We start from the raw sequence: 16,638 nt of genomic DNA on the forward strand, positions 1-16,638 counted from the left end.
ACTAGAAAACATCATGCTAAATGAAAGAAGCTAGACATAAAAAGCCACATATTGTATGATTCCTCTAATATGAAATATTCTGTATAGGAACAGAAAGTAGACTGATGATTACCAGGAGGGAGGCTGAGGGGAATAATCACTTAACGGGCACTGGCTTTCTTTTAGGGGTAGGGAAAATGTTTTGAAACCAAAGGTGGTGATTGTACAGTATTGTGAGCATACTAAATGCCACTAATTTGTTCACCTTAAAATGATTAATTTTTTGTTATGTCATTTCACTTTTATTTTTTAAAACAATGACTAAAGACAAAATGCCTCTCACACAATGAGTTGAAGAGGTGGAAGGCAAAGACCTACACATCAACCTGCAAGTAAAATCTGGTCTGTTTCATTATCTAAGAAAAGCAAAACAACATTTCATTTTGAGATTAACAAAGAAAGTTGAGTAACATAAAACCCACTTCTGAACTAGCATAGCTTATAAAAATTGAAAACTTTCTCTTGTTCTAACTTCGGAAAGAGAAAAATATTAACTGAATAATGAACAATGCCATGCATCTCCCTTTTTTTCCCCCATGAAAAACTCTAGTAAACTGAGCTCTGCTGCAAGCACTCTTCCTCAGAAGCACAAACAAATTTCAAAGAAAAAGTTAGATATCTTTTAAACTTCGCTTAAAGGGAAAATGAATCCCAGTGGAACTATTACCATAAAATGCTGGTTTCAGAGGCAAGGATGACACCAGCATTTAAAGATTCTGACTTAATGAAATTTACTGTTCATCATGGGCTAGTCTTCTCTGAACTTTAGTGAAACCAGGCCATCATTTGGAATTTTTTGGCTCCTTACCTCTGGACGCAATAGATTTAATAATAATTTGAATCAATGGATTTCATTAAGTTCAACTGATCCATTTAGTGATAAACAGTGATACATCTGAATTTTTTTTATTTTTCTTTATGATACATCTGGATATTTTAATTAAAAAACGACTTCTTGTTGTGGTAAAATGTACCTAAAATTTACCATTTTAACATTTAAATGTACAGTTCAGTAGCATTAAGTACATTCACATTAATACAGTTACCACCATCTACCTTTAAAACTTTTTATCTTTACAAATGCAAATAGAAACTGTAGCCATTAAACTTCCATTCCGACCCCCCAGGCAATTCTACCTTCTTTTCTCTGAGTTTGACTACTCTACATACTTCATATAAGTGAAATCATACAATATTTTTACTTTTATGTCTCGCTTATTTCACTGACCATAATATCTTCGATGTTCATCCATGTTGCAGTATGTGTCAGAATTTCCCTCCTTCTAAAAACGAAGTATTTCATTATATATCTATATATATACACACACACTACATTTTGTTTATCCATGGACATATGGGTTGTTTCCACCTTTTGGCTGTTGTGTATGATAATTTTTATTATATAGCAAACGAAACTATGGGTATAAAGAGGTTACAATCAGTTCCAAAAACATTTGTATAGAATGACTAGAAAGATTTAGTGATGTATAAACAAAAGAATGCAATTTTAGGAAAATTCTTCTATTTTGTTTCAACTGAGCTTAAAATAGAAATGTAAATACAAAATGCTGAAGATTACAGATATGACTTATTACAAAGTAAGCTACAAGACATAAAGCTATAGTAAAGCAATCTATTTTTATATATTACTCATAAAACAGTGGTTAGGCTAGCAACAGCTATTCTAAGGGCTATTCTTGATGCCTTCCTATGAAGTGTCACATAGAGCCTTAACAGTCATTAAACACAAGCCAATTAACCGGTGTTTCCTCAATCATGAAAGTGGTTTTCCATTTGTAAATGACCGTACTTCACAGCTACATGGATCAGAAGAAAATGGAAACCCTACAGAATGGGGATCAAATTAACATTTGTGATTAGGCCCACTTTAGCTTGAGACCCACAAACAGCCCTCTCAAGTCTACAGTTCTAAGGTGCAGAGCAAAGCAAAGGTCATCATGAACTGATCACTTGGAAAACTACACTCCACTCAAACAATGTGCTTTTGTTTCCTCTTCTATGAAACAGAGATGAGAGTACATCACTGTTATGAAGAACAAATGAAACCAACAAATGAAATCAAAGCTCAAAACGTGCCTACTACTTAGTAATAAGCACTTAATAAGTGCTACAATTATTATTCAGTTTAGATACAAATAATTATCTCCACTTATGTTAGAAACCTATGTGGTTCAATCCCCCTGCTCATATGCTGTAGATGTAATCTGACAGTACAATGTAAACCAAATGTAACACTCATTTCTTCAAACAAAGGTACAGAATATCACGTTAATGAAAGAACTGTTTTAAAAATGATGACATGGCATACATTGACAACTGAAGTAGAGAGAAATAAGGATGATGAGGGCATGACAACTTCAAAGTATAATTTGAACACCAAACGGCTCTAACTTCATTTCCAATACATATCCCCAAGAATCCTCTGATGGAGCACACTGAACGTTCTGGCTTCATCTATTAGCAATACCTTTTCTTTCCACCTGGAGAATTTCTTCCCATCCTCTTTATAGTCTCAGTTCAAGTTACTTCCTGTAGTCATTCCCAAAATCCCCAGGCAAAACTATCCCTCCATGACCCCAAAGCACTGAGTTGACAATGTTAGTAAAGCAATCCACACACTGTATTACAGTTAAGTTCTACAAGCGTGTCTCCCCCAGTAGCCTCTTAAGTTCGACACTGGTACCCAGTGCCACAGTCCGTGACACTGAAGGCACACAAGATGTTTGAAGAATTGAAGTGGATTCTGGAATTTTAGGGCTGGGAAGGGCCAAAGGGGCCAACACTTGCTTTCAGATGCAGAAGTGCGACACCAAGAAGACTAAGCGACCTGCCTAAATTATAGACAGTGACTGTGAAAGAACGAATACTCAAGTTTCCTTTCCCAATAAAATTCATGAGGACAAGACTGTGTGTCTGGCAGATTGCTCCCAACCGGTTCACCCAACAAAGAATCGGAGTGTGTAATACATCCTCAATTAAGTGTTTTCCATTACAAAACAATATAAATGTCAATCCATAAACGCTGGGAAACACACAAATCCTAAAGTTAAATTTTGCGCCAGTCTTGTATCAATTCCTAATTATAAAAATTCTGAGAAACAGGCAAAATCACCTTGTACGGCAACATGTTATATGAAAATTGTATTTGTAAAACACTTAATCCTTTCTGGCATTAAGACATTTAAAGTGAAATCTGTTTCCAGGCTTACAGATTTAGAGAAGCCTATCTACACAGAGTGAATAAGATAATTAAAGCGGACATACAGTATATACTCAAAAAATTTACTTACACAGTGCAGGCTATGTCAAACGCTAATAAAATGCAAGTGACAACTTGCCTTTGTGGGAACCAGACACAAAGATTCACATTTTGAGGAAGTTCAAGTCTACCGGCCAACAGCCACACCACGATTTGCTGCCGTCACAGAGGGGCCCTAAGGAGAAGGACTGCTTCCAGCAAGTCAAATACTTGGATTTCATCAATGGAGAGACAAAAGAGCCAAGGTGCGCCCAATGCACAAATGCTAAAGGAAACAATCAGTCTCCTTTGCGACCGTCAGGATTAGAAGACAGCCTGAGTCCTTCCAGGAAATTCATGTAAGCAGGTCCCCAGAACTCGCTGACAAACACTGCAGCCGAAGGCGTGTATGAGGCCAAGAAAGGCCGAGGAACCACTGCGACCCCTCCAGGAGGGCGCGGGGACGGCCGAGCACAACTAGGCACAAAGGTAGAAACGCAACATCTGGGCGGGTCCCGGCGCCACCTCCGAGTCTCAGGGCCTCCACGCGCACCGGGGGCCAGACGCTCAGACCTAGGACTACGGGTCCCCTCGTGGTGGGCAGGTGGCCGATTCCACTTAGAGGAGGCCGCAGGCCTTCATGGACCCCAAAGCCTACATGCCAAGTCACCCCCACAGAGAGGCCGCCCCGTCTCTCAGCAACGGCCGCAGCCAGGAGCCGCCGCCCACCCCGGCCCGGATTAGCCTGCCCGCGGCCTTCCTCCTCCTGTCCCCTATCCCGCAGGCCAAATCGGGCTGGTCTTAGTCCCGAACGGTCTGTGGGGCCCCTTCTCCAGTCGCTGGGGTCCGGGGCGGTGGGAGAGTGCAGGGGCTACAAGGAGGGTCGACCCGGGTGCCACTGCCCCCCCAGCACTCACCATGGCGACTCCCCAGAGCCTGCAGCAAGCAGCACCCACCCCGCGCGGAGCCTCCCGCGGTCATGTGACGCTGCGGCGCCTCCAAGCCCCGCCCTCTCTAGCCCCGCCCCCGGGCCCCACAGGCGGCTCATTGATTGGCCTACTTCTAGGAACCCAAGTCTCGCGTGCTTACTGGCCCTGGCCACTTAACGCTAGGTGGACGGACCTGGGCGCCAGCCAATCTCACCACCGCGTGCGAGAGTGGGCGGAGCGGTGCAGGGCAGGGGGGATCGCCCGGCGGCAGGCAGGAGACAACAGGAGGGAGAGGCAGTGTGTGATGAGTTTGTCAAGAAGGAATGGAAGGAGGGGGAGCCGACAAGTCCACGTTCACCATATCTGCGTTGGCGAGTGCGCTAGTGATGCGCATTCGCAAAAGGAAGACCCTGATTGGCTTGTGGGACGGTCTCCACGTCCTGTCCTAACCAATCCAGATGCGCCGGGGGTGGGGCCTGTCTCTCACTGGCCGGTGCAGCCTTTGCGCGCGGGTTTCGTTGCCCCGCGGCGTTCGCCGGAATTGTTCGCTTTAGTGCGGTGGTAGTCATGGGGTCGGAGCTGATCGGGCGCCTGGCCCCGCGCCTGGGCCTCGCCGAGCCCGACATGCTGAGGTGAGTTCCGCCTCGCGGCCCTGGGCCCTCGGGTGAGGCCCGCGCCCTTCCCAGGCGACGGGCGGCGCAGGAGTGACGGGGAGCGCTAGGGCCGGGCGGGATTTAGGGCCTACTTCAAAAAAAACTTCCCGGCCGTGGGCTTGAATGAGATGGCAAGAAGGGCGATGACAAACGGCGATGGCACACGTCCCTGGGAACAGCCAGCCCTGTCCGTGGGTAGCACACGGTGGTAGAAAAACGAGCCAGGGATAACTTTCTGCTCATTCCGCCAACGCCTACTGCAGTCGTGTTTATAGCGGTGAACCCGACAACGAGGCGCAGACCCCGCTGTCTGTAAGGGCGAGGACTGTGTAGACCTTAACCGGGCCATGCGCCAGAGCCACTGGGCTTGGGGTGGAGCGCGGCCTAGCGGCTGCCTTTAACAAAACAAACAAACTCGGAAAAGCAGGCGCCGTTCCTGCTGAGGCCGGATTGATGGCAGGTGTTAGGCGAGGAAAGATATGGCAAGAGCAGCCCAGGCAGGGACGACAGCTCCTGTAAAAGCCTTGAGATGGGAAGCAGGATCCGGGGTTCGAAATAAATCCATTGTAGCTAAAACGTGGAGCAGTCAGGCGAGGGAAGGCAAGGAAAAGAGCACTTAAAAGATTTGAAGACACACCTGCAGGACTCGGTAGTCTTTTAGAACAGTGGTTCTCAAAATGTGGTTCCTGAACCAGCAACAGCCATGTCATCTTGTCACTTGTTAGAAATACAAATTCTTGGGCCGGGCGCAGTGGCTCACGCCTGTAATCCCAGCACTTTGGGAGGCCGAGGCGGGCGGATCACAAGGTCAGGAGATCGAGACCATCCTGGCTAACACGGTGAAACCCCGTCTCTACTAAAAATACAAAAAAAAATTAGCCGGGCGAGGTGGCAGGCGCCTGTAGTCCCAGCTACAAGGGAGGCTGAGGCAGGAGAATGGCGTGAACCCCGGGGGGCGGAGCCTGCAGTGAGCCGAGATCGCGCCACTGCACTCCAGCCTGGGTGAGAGAGCGAGACTCCGTCTCAAAAAAAAAAAAAAAAAAAAAAAATACAAATTCTTGGGTCCCATCTCAAGCCTACTGATCAGTAACTCGGCCTAGGACCCAGTAATTTGTTTTCACAAGTCCCCAAGGTGATTTTCGCCTACAATCAAGTTTAAGAACTACTGATTTAAAGGAAATAGGAGGAAAGGAGGAACCCTGGTCCAACCCGCCTGTGTCTGTGATAGTTGATGCTTGTTCCAGTAATGGAAGGAGGAAAGAAGGGTTGTTTTTTTGTCAAAATTTTACTTCCTTTTGCCTGAAAGCATTTGAGCACAGTGATGTTTGGAGTCAGTGCTGGTTCTGTCTTCCTCTCCCCAGAGGATATGACCTTCATTCCCAGCCCCAGATAAACGTGCCACAGGAGTTAGGCTTAGTGTGAAGCTCACCAGGCTGTGTTCATTGTTTACCAACGTGTTGAGCAAACTTCTGAATAAGTTGTAGCGAACACACTGCCCTTTTAACCAGGAAAGCAGAGGAGTACTTGCGCCTGTCCCGGGTGAAGTGTGTGGGCCTCTCTGCACGCACCATGGAGACCAGCAGTGCAGTCATGTGCCTGGACCTTGCAGCTTCCTGGATGAAGTGCCCCTTGGACAGGGTAAGTAGGTCCCACCGAATGTCTGAATAATCCAGTGCAATACTGAAGCTCTTTTAACTTTTGGTTGAACTAAACCCCAGTAAAAACTCTTGTTTTAGAATTGTCTTGGCTATTCTTGTATGTTATTCTGGAAATACTGTAGAATCATTTTGCATTGGAAAAAAATTTTTTGCCATGTTTTCTTTACTCTTCACTGTTTTCCCTGACCACCTCTTTCTCGGCTAGAGGCCATCTTCCACATTGCTGCTAGCATTATCCTCCTTTTAAAGCAGGTATTTCCAAACCCCTATGCTTTTCTTCCAATGTCACAGTGTTTGAGAGAACAAGCTTTGCGGTCGGGAGGAATTGCGTATTGAGATCAAATCTCCACACTAGCTACCTCTGTTAGCCTCCAGTGTCCTCATCCATAAAGTGAAGATAAAATATCCAATTTCGCTGGATTATTATGAGGATTAAATATACATAACACCGTTAACACAGTACCTGTGTCATAACGGTACACTCATTAAATGGTAATATTAAAAACAAAGCTTTGTTGATGACCATCAAACTCTCCAGCCTCTCTTGAATCCTGGCCTCAAGCTACAGTATTCACTTAACAGACTCTGCAACTCAATGATTTGTGGCTTTGAAAATGCAATACCGCCGGGCGCGGTGGCTCACGCTTGTAATCCCAGCACTTTGGGAGGCCGAGGCGGGCGGATCACGAGGTCAGGAGATCGAGACCACGGTGAAACCCCGTCTCTACTAAAAATACAAAAAAATTAGCCGGGCGTGGTGGCGGGCGCCTGTAGTCCCAGCTACTCGGAGAGGCTGAGGCAGGAGAATGGCGTGAACCCGGGAGGCGGAGCTTGCAGTGAGCCGAGATCGCGCCACTGCACTCCAGCCTGGGCAACAGAGCGAGACTCCGTCTCAAAAAAAAAAAAAAAAAAAAAAAAAAGAAAATGCAATACCTTGTTTTTTCCTACAGTGCTCTTCTGGTAAACTCCTATTTGTCTTACATGACCCTGCCTTATTGTTACATTGAAACTTTCCTCAAGTCTCCCAGACAGAGCTGGTTTCCCACAGTGGATCCTCCTGTTTCTTTTCCTCGTTTCCTTTTCCTCTTACAGACACACAAACACACACACACACACACACACACACACACCGCCCCCTACTCCACTCCCGCTACTTCTCTCCTTCCTTTTCCCAATAAATTACACGTTAGCACCTTTGTATAAACACAAGTAACCATATATGTGTTTCCTGTGGTTTTTTACTGCCTGTTTTGACTATATTAATATTGTGTTACAATTTTAAATCATCTGTGCATATGCATGACTGCCTGCCTTTGTATAGTTTGAACTCTTTGAAAGCAGTACTTCCTCAGCCTGACATGATTACCAGTTTTTTGACTAAATGAAGCTAAACCTTTAGGTAGAGTGACTTGCCACAAAATTAATTTTGAAAAGTTATACTGCTTATTAAACAAGTGTTTAAGGGTACTAATATATAGAACTTAAGGTTTTTATGATTTGTGTATGTGCTTTTCCTTTCACAGGCTTATTTAATTAAACTTTCTGGTTTGAACAAGGACACATATCAGAGCTGTCTTAAATCTTTTGAGTGTTTACTGGGCCTGAATTCAAATATTGGAATAAGAGACCTAGCTGTACAGTTTAGCTGTACAGAAGCAGTGAACATGGCTTCAAAGATGCTAAAAAGGTATGGGGCATAAAGAACCTTAATTGAAAATGTATACCAATAGGCCGGGCGTGGTGGCTCATGCCCGTAATCCCAGCACTTTGGGAGGCCAAGTCAGGTGGATCATGTGGTCAGGGCTCAAGTGACTGGGCTTTGGGGTCAAGTGACTCAAGACCAGCCTGGCCAATATGGTGAAACCCCATTTCTACTAAAAATACAAAAATTAGCTGGGCGTGGTGTCATGCACCTGTAACCCCAGCTACTCGGGAGGCTGTGGCAGGAGAATTGCTTGAACCCAGGAGGTGGAGATTGCAGTAAGCCGAAATTGCATCACTGCACTCCAGCCTGGATGACAGAGCAAGACTCCGTCTTGGGGCGGCAGGGACCAGAAAATTTATACTGATAGATACAAATTATCCATTGTCCTATTCTGGTTAATTTTCAGTCTTAAAAAAAAATAACTCATGTTAAGTGACAGCACACATATCCATTTTAAAAGCTTGTAAGTTCTGGTTTACACTTTCAGTCTCTTTTCAAACAATATTTTCTAACAGATAATTCTGCAATAACTTCTCCTTAAGCTATGAGTCCAGTCTTCCCCAGACACAGCAAGTAGATCTTGACTTATCCAGGCCACTTTTCACTTCTGCTGCACTGCTTTCAGCATGCAAGTAAGTATTTCATTAAACATTCAGAAAAGTTACCAATTTACAAGTGGGTTTTTCATCCCCAAGGAATACTTCTAATTTAGTTGATATCAATTCAGAGCATATTTTCCCCTAGAAATAATATTAGGAATATTGGCCAAGTGACCATATTCCCAGTTTATCTCATAATGTAGCTAACAACTTGGAACTAGTGTTGCTAGAATTTCACTAGCCAAATAGCAGCTGTATACATATGCTGGGAATTCTGATTTCAGTCTGCCTTTTATAAGAGATGATATCTGTCATTAAAACAATCTTCATGTGTGATTTTCTGCTCATATTTTTAAAAAAGTACTGGCTGGGCCAGGCATGGTGGCTCCCGCCTGTAATCCCAACACTGGGAGGTGGAGGCAGGAGGACTGCTTGAGGCAAGGAGTTCAAGACTAGCCTAGACAACATAGTGAGGCCCCAATCTCTTAAGAAAAAAAAAAAAAATTAGCTGGGTGTCAGCGCATGCCTCCAGTCCTGGCTTCTCAGCTACTCGGGAGGCTGAAGCTGAAGGCTCACTGGAGCCTAGGAGTTGTTGGTTATAGTGAGCTATGGTCATGCTAGTACACTGCAGCCTAGGCAACACAGCAACACTGTCTCTAAAAAGAAAAAAAGCACTGGCTACAACTGTTCTTCAAGGAATTTATAACATATTTTAGTGATAAATTCTCACATCTGAATCTTAAAATTGTGGGTTATCTATGTGTATACTGAAATGTTACCCTGGAAATATTAGTAATTGTTGATATCTTTGTCTAAAGTTATCTTATTTTTATCTTGCCAGAAAACTCCTTAGAAAACAAAATGTAGTTGGCCCTTAAAGAATGGATTTCTCACTACCTACCCACTAATTTTGGTATGCTTGGCTTTATTAGGTACATACCTAGGAGTATTAATTGGCATTTGTGGAAAACATCTCTTCAATTCAACAAAAGCGTGTGCATATATGGAGAGAGTGTAGCTGTTATTGTAGAAAACAGAATAGTCAACCCTACTTTTGAAACCATATTACGCTGAGTAAGAAAAGGTCTTGACAGGTCTATTGTCCTGAAGAAAAAGTTTATTTTGTGTTTGTAATTAGTGGTTGCTGTGGAGTCTTATTAGGAGAGTTTGTTTTCAGGGTTGGGGGGGGAGGGTTGTTACATTCCTGTAATATAAATATCCTGTGAGTTAAAATGAGCGGAACATTAAAAAGTCCTATGATTATCATTCATTAAATTAATCTGAGATTTACTAAAGAGTTCTAAAAGTGATGAAGCACTACAGCAAATGTCTTTTATGTGCCCCTTTTGTTATAAAACAGATCCCATGTGCATTTTAACTCTCAGTCCAATAAACGACAACTTAGCATAGATAATAACATGTTTGGAATGAAGGAAAAAAACTAGACAGAGGCTCTTAAAGCATGGTCAAAAAGAAAATAAGTTGATTATCTGGTTGCTCCAGAGAAGAAGACTGTACAGGTCTTGAGAAAAGCAAGTTATGAAATTGTTTTGTAGGATTCTAAAGCTGAAAGTGGATAAAAACAAAATGGTAGCCACATCCGGTGTAAAAAAAGCTATATTTGATTGACTGTGTAAACAACTAGAGAAGATTGGACAGCAGGTCGACAGTAAGTATTCTGTAGTTCAAGAATGCGTCATTTGAAAATGTAGTACTTTTGCTTGTAAAAGTCAAATATTTTCAAATATGTAAACTGGCTGCTTCCTAAATTCCATATTACATGTGGACCAGGTATGTTTTTATTGATGTTTCTAACCTATGATTCCATGAATCTATGCCTAGAAAATAGATTCTCTATTAACATGTTCCCATGTTAAATACCAGCCTATAGATACATAAGCCAGGATAGAAATGATTCTCAAGTCTGACGAGAGGCCAAAAAGAGAAGTCTAAGATCATTTGTCTTCTCCTCCTCATATTTGATCAGTTAAGGTGTCTAATTTTATTTGTGATCCAAAACATGCCCAAATGCTGAAATTGAGGACAGGAGAAAAATTAACCTTGATAACACTTCTTAAAGGAGAACCTGGAGATTTAGCTACTCCACCACGGAAGAGAAAGAAGATAGTGGTTGAAGCCCCAGCAAAGGGTAAGTTTTACTAACATGGTACTGACATTGACATTTTATGCAGTGAACAGCCCAGTGCTGCTCTAGCAGCTTGCCTGACAGGAATCCAGTTTTAAGTAAATTCTGACTGTGAATCATTTGATAAGACCAGTTTTCCAAGCAATCAGTAATGGAAGTAACATCGTTATTGGGTAATTAAGAATATGGCTGGTCTGGCACAGTGGCTTATTCCTGTAGGAGGCTGAGGCAGGAGGATTGCTTGAGCCCAGGAGTGCGAGACCAGCCTGGGCAGCTACAGCTAGGTATTTGTCCTACCTGGGCATGGTCTAATGGGAAGTCCCTAGTTGTATAACCAGTCAGCTGGTTGGCTGTTTGTGATTGGCTGGGGATTATTTTCGTCTTTCGGAGGTTCTTTTCCCCCCACAAAGAAATGTTTCCAAGTTAAGTTCCAGTTTGCTTATAAGAGCTTTATCTACAAAGACAATCTCAGGCAAATGGCTGCATTATTGTTTTAATACCACCTACTGGCTATGTGATTTTTTGATTTTTTTGTTTGTTTGTTTTTTGGTTTCTCTTTTTGAGACATGGCCTGGTTCTATCACCCATGCTAGAGTGCAGTGGCACGGTCTTGCTCACTGCAGCCTCCACCTCCTGAGCTCAAACCATCCTCCCACCTCAGCTTCGCGTGTAGCTGGGACTATAGGCATGTGCTACCACACCTGGCTAATTTTTGTATTTTCGATAGAGATGGGATCTCACTATGTTACCCAGGCTGGTCTTGAACTCCTGGGCTCAAGTGACCCGCCCCCTTCGCCTCCCAAAGTGCTGAGATTAAAGGCATGAGCCACTATGCCCAGCCACTGGCTATGGGATTCTAAGAAAGTCTATAATTTCTGTGAGCCTCAATTTCCTGACCTATAAAATGTGATTAATATTATCACCTATTATGGAGTGTAGTAGGGGTTAAATGAAATAATGCTATTTAAAGTATTTGGTTCAGTGCCTATCAGGCACCAGTTAAGTGCTTGATAGATGTTAGCTATTATTAGATGTCTTGGAATGCTTGGAGTGTAAGGGAGAGAAAAAAGTGATAGCTAAGCTAGGTGTGGTAGTGTGAGCCTATAGTCCCAGCCGGGTTCCCAGCTTCTCAGGAGGTGGAGGTGGGAGGATCATTTGAACCTCAGAGTTTGAGTGCAGCCTGAGCAACGTTACAAAACCCCATCTCAAAAAAAAGTGATAACTGCTGTTTCCCCACGTCATTTCAGTATCTTTTCTATTGTAGACAGTTTAAACAAGTTTACCTTTTTTTAATTTCATTTCTAAGCATAAGAATTTTGAAATTCCTTTTGGTAATTTTCTGTCAGAAATGGAGAAGGTAGAGGAGATGCCACATAAACCACAGAAAGATGAAGATCTGACACAGGATTATGAAGAATGGAAAAGAAAAATTTTGGAAAATGCTGCCAGTGCTCAAAAGGCTACAGCAGAGTGATTTCAGCTTCCAGACTGGTATGCATTTCAAACCAATAGTACATTGCCGCCTCCAGGAAGACTTGACGGCTTTGGGATTTTGTTTAAACTTTTATAACAAGGATCCTAAGACTGTTGCCTTTAAATAGCAAAGCAGCCTACCCGGAGGCTAAGTCTGGGCAGTGGGCTGGCCCCTGGTGTGAGCATTAGACCAGCCACAGTGCCTGATTGGTATAGCCTTATGTGCTCTCCTACAAAATGGAATTGGAGGCTGGGCGCAGTGGCTCACGCCTGTAATCCCAGCACTTTGGGAGGCCGAGGTGGGTGGATCACCTGAGGTCAGGAGCTCAAGACCAGCCTGGCCAACATGGTGAAACCCCATCTCTACTAAAAATACAAAAATTAGCCAGGTGTGGTGGTGCGTGCCTGTAATCCCAGCTCCTCAGTAGGCTGAGACAGGAGCATCACTTGAACCTGGGAGGCAGAGGTTGCAGTGAGCTGAGATTGTACCACTGCACTCCAGCCTGGGTGACAGAGCAAGACTTGTCTCATACATGGATGGATGGATGGATGGATGGATAGATGGGATGGATAGATAGATAAGATAGATAGATAAGATAGATAGAATAGATAGATAGATGGAATTGGAGCCATTTTGCTTTAAGTGAATAGCAGTCCCTTATTCAGAATATAAAATTCAGTCTGAATGGCATCTTACAGATTTTACTTCAGTTTTTGTGTAAGGTATTTTTTGTTTAACTAAATCAATATATTGTACAGCCTAGGTTAATAAATGTTATTTGTGTATGCATTCAAGTTGTACTTGTCATCAGTTTGGGGGAATCCTTCTTATGCTAAAAGCTATGTCTCCTCTAACAGGAAAAAGCCCAGGTTGCTGTCCACTGAGCCACACTGCCCACCAGACCACAAACTCAAATCAGACTTTAAAACCTTGCTCAGCCACTTATCACCTGTGAAACCTTTAGCAAATTAATTAACTTTTTTATGCCTCATCTATAAAGTAGGAGCAGAAATAGTACCACCTCGTAGATAATATGGAGGAGTTTCTGAGCCAATACATATAAAGCATTTAGCACAGCACCTGCTATGAGTAAGCATTTAGAAAATATTAGAATAGAGAAAGAATCTCACATATGGAGGTCTCATAATGAATTAAACATTAGCACCTTTTTATAAAATCAAGCCTTTTTTTTAATATCTACATATTGAAAAATGTAAACTTAGTACATACTACTTATTTTCAGACTATGGAAAAGGACCTTTTCATGGATGGTAAGAAGTTCCTAAAGGCATCATGCCGGATATGATTTTAACTAAAATTAAGAATATATGATATAATTAAGTATTTCCATGATAAAGGGATTGCATCCAAATGTTTAAAATCTACTTAGAATGACATCAGTAATAATAATGGTTGCCTTTTATCTGCTACAGGTAATGAATAATACCTGCTACATAGATCTAGAATGACTAAAGGTGATGTCTCTTTTTTCCCCCTACCCTTTGTAGTTTTAGAACTTTAGCAGACTAAGGCTAAAGAAATACCACAATCAAATGGTCCCAACATAAGCATGTCTGGCAAGGCCTGTGGTATTGGGGAATGAACATGAGCTCTGGAACCACACACACTTGGGCTTAAATTCTGGCTCTGCCACTTCTCCCCTAACAAACAAAAGCCCAAAATCTTACTGAGCCTAAGTTTTCCTATTTATAAAATAGAAAAGCTGGGCACAGTGGTGTGCACCTACAGTCACAGCTACTCGGGCCAAGGCAGGAGGATCACTTGAGCCAAAGAGTTTAAGTCTGTAGTATGCTATGATCACACCTGTGAATAGCCACTGCACTCCAGCCTGGGCAATACAGGGAGACCCCATCTCTTAAAAAAAAAAAAAAAAAAAAAAAAAAAAAAAAGAATAGCTAAAATAGAAATACCTGCCTTGTGAGGATTAAAGGTACTATTGTATTTGTGAAGTGCATAGCATTTAGAAGGCATTCACTAAATAGCTCTTGTTATGGCTTTGATGCAAAATTGATAAATCTTCCTCATTTATTAAGAAGGTATGTAATTTGAGACCCAGCACAATGGCTCAGGCCTGTAGTCTTAGCACTTTGGGAGGCTGAGGCAGGCAGATTGCCCGAGCTCAGGAGTTCAAGACCAGCCTGGGCAATATGGCAAAACCTCATCTCTACTAAAAATACAAAAAATTAGCCAGGCATGGTGGCAGGCGCCTGTAGTCCTAGCTACGCAGGAGGCTGAGGCACGAGAATTGCTTGAACTCAGAAGGTGGAGGTTGCCGTGAGCCGAGATTGTGCCACAGCACTCCAGCCTGGGTGACAGACGAGACTATCTTAAAAAAATAGAAGCTATGTAATTTGTTATTTGGTGCCAAGATTTAGATTTCTAGCTTTGAGTCAAAAGCAATGTACTTATCACCCTGTAAAGTTAAGCACATTCACCTACTTAAAAATTGTAGTAAAATATGTGTAACAAAATACACTATCTTAATCTTTTTAAAGTGTTTATAGTTAAGTATTATGTAGTCATTTTGTTTTGCAACCAATCTCCAGAATTTTTTCATCTTGCAAAACTGACTTAACCATTAAACAACTCCCCATTCCTCCCCACATCCCCTGACAACCACCATTGTACTCACTCTCTGAATTTGACTAAGGATTCATGTAAGTGGAATCACAGTATTTGTGACTGGCTTTTTTCACTTAGTATAATGTTCTCAAGATTATCCATTGTTGTAACGTGTCAGAAGTTCCTTTTTAAAGCTGAATATTCAGTTGTATATACCACATTTTGTTTATTCATCCATCAATGTGACACTTGGGTTGATTTGAGTAATGCTGCTATGAACATGTGTGTACAAATACCTCTTGAGGACCCTGCTTTCAATTCTTTTGGGTATACACTCAGAAATGGGATTGCTGGATCATATGGTAATTCTATTGATTGACTGACTGAGATGGAGTCTCACTCTGTCGCCCAGGCTGGAGTGCAGTGGCGTGATCTCAGCCCACTGCAAACTCTGCCTCCCGGGTTCAAGCAATTCTCCAGCCTCAGCCTCCCAAGTAGATGGGATTACAAACACCCACCACCACACCTGGCTAATTTTTGTAGTTTACTTAATAGAGACAGTGTTTTGCCATGTTGGCCAGGCTGGTCTCGAACTCCTCATCTCAGGTGATCCACCTTCCTCAGCCTTCCAAAGTGTTGGGATTACAGACATGAGCCACCACACCCGGCCTCTATTTTTAAATTTTTGAGGAACTGCCATAGAGGGTATGCCATATTACATTCCACCCACAGTTCGCTTTCTCTACATCTTTGCCAACACTTGTTATTTTCTAGTTTTTCTTTTTTTTTTTTTAAATAGTAGCCATCCTAATGGGTGTGAGGTGTTACCTCATTGTGGTTTTGATTTGCTTTTCCCTAATATTAGGGGAAAGATGTTGGGCATCTCTTCATGGACTTGAATAGACATTTTTTAAAGAAAATATACAAACAGCGAATATGCCCCTTTTTGAATCAGGTTGTTTGGTTTTTGTTGTTGAGTTGTAGGAGCTCTTTATATATTCTAGATATTAACCCTTATCAGATATGACAGGTAAATATTTTCTCCCATTCCTTAGGTTGCCTTTTCACTCTGTTGATTATGGCCCTTGATGCATGGAAGCTTTTAATTTTGATATAGTCCAATTTATTTTTACTTCTGTGGTCTGTACTCTTGCTATCATATCCAAAAAATCATTGCCAAATCCAATGTCATGAAGCTTTTCCCCTGTTTTCTTCTAAGAGTTAAATGGTTTTAGCTCTTACATTTAGGTCTTTAATCCATTTTTAGTTAATCAGGCACATTCACTTTTAAATTACCCTGTTAAGATGTGATTCTGATAAATCTAAAATTTCTGAGCCTTGTTTAAGTAGCATATGAGAATAAATATAAGTAGTATTGTCTGTTTTTTCTTTATGCCATGAAAGCAAGTAATGGTATATTTTGATTATTTGCAATATAATATGTACTTAGTTATTTTTTAAATTAGTTGGGGAGTGGAGGAATTACCTTAAAGCAGTCTTGTCCAAATGCCCTCCTGGGAAGCCTTTCTGCAGTTTTCTAACACAGTTACAATCCCAGTGATGAATGCTGTGATGGTTAATACTGAGTGTCAA

At 42.3% G+C, this 16,638-nt stretch overlaps 2 protein-coding genes across 2 annotated transcripts in view; one reads left to right on the forward strand and one right to left on the reverse strand.

The window, feature by feature from the left end:
• The window catches only part of VPS35 (VPS35 retromer complex component), a 35,156-nt gene extending 30,729 nt beyond the window's left edge, over positions 1 to 4,427 (reverse strand). The window contains exon 1 of the mRNA XM_055297977.2: positions 4,216 to 4,427. Coding sequence (XP_055153952.1) covers positions 4,216 to 4,218 — 3 coding nt within the window. The 5' untranslated portion in view covers positions 4,219 to 4,427. The remainder of the gene's footprint in view (positions 1 to 4,215) is intronic.
• A 249-nt stretch (positions 4,428 to 4,676) lies between these two features.
• On the forward strand, positions 4,677 to 13,251 carry ORC6 (origin recognition complex subunit 6). Its single transcript, XM_063612746.1, is given in 7 exon segments — positions 4,677 to 4,859; positions 6,389 to 6,518; positions 8,062 to 8,225; positions 8,786 to 8,875; positions 10,399 to 10,511; positions 10,923 to 10,991; positions 12,335 to 13,251. Coding segments are annotated over 7 exon segments (759 nt in total). The 5' UTR covers positions 4,677 to 4,794; the 3' UTR covers positions 12,463 to 13,251.
• Positions 13,252 to 16,638: the final 3,387 nt, after the last annotated feature.

This window comes from Symphalangus syndactylus, chromosome 11, assembly GCF_028878055.3.
Source record: "Symphalangus syndactylus isolate Jambi chromosome 11, NHGRI_mSymSyn1-v2.1_pri, whole genome shotgun sequence".
NCBI classification, from domain to species: domain Eukaryota; kingdom Metazoa; phylum Chordata; class Mammalia; order Primates; family Hylobatidae; genus Symphalangus; species Symphalangus syndactylus.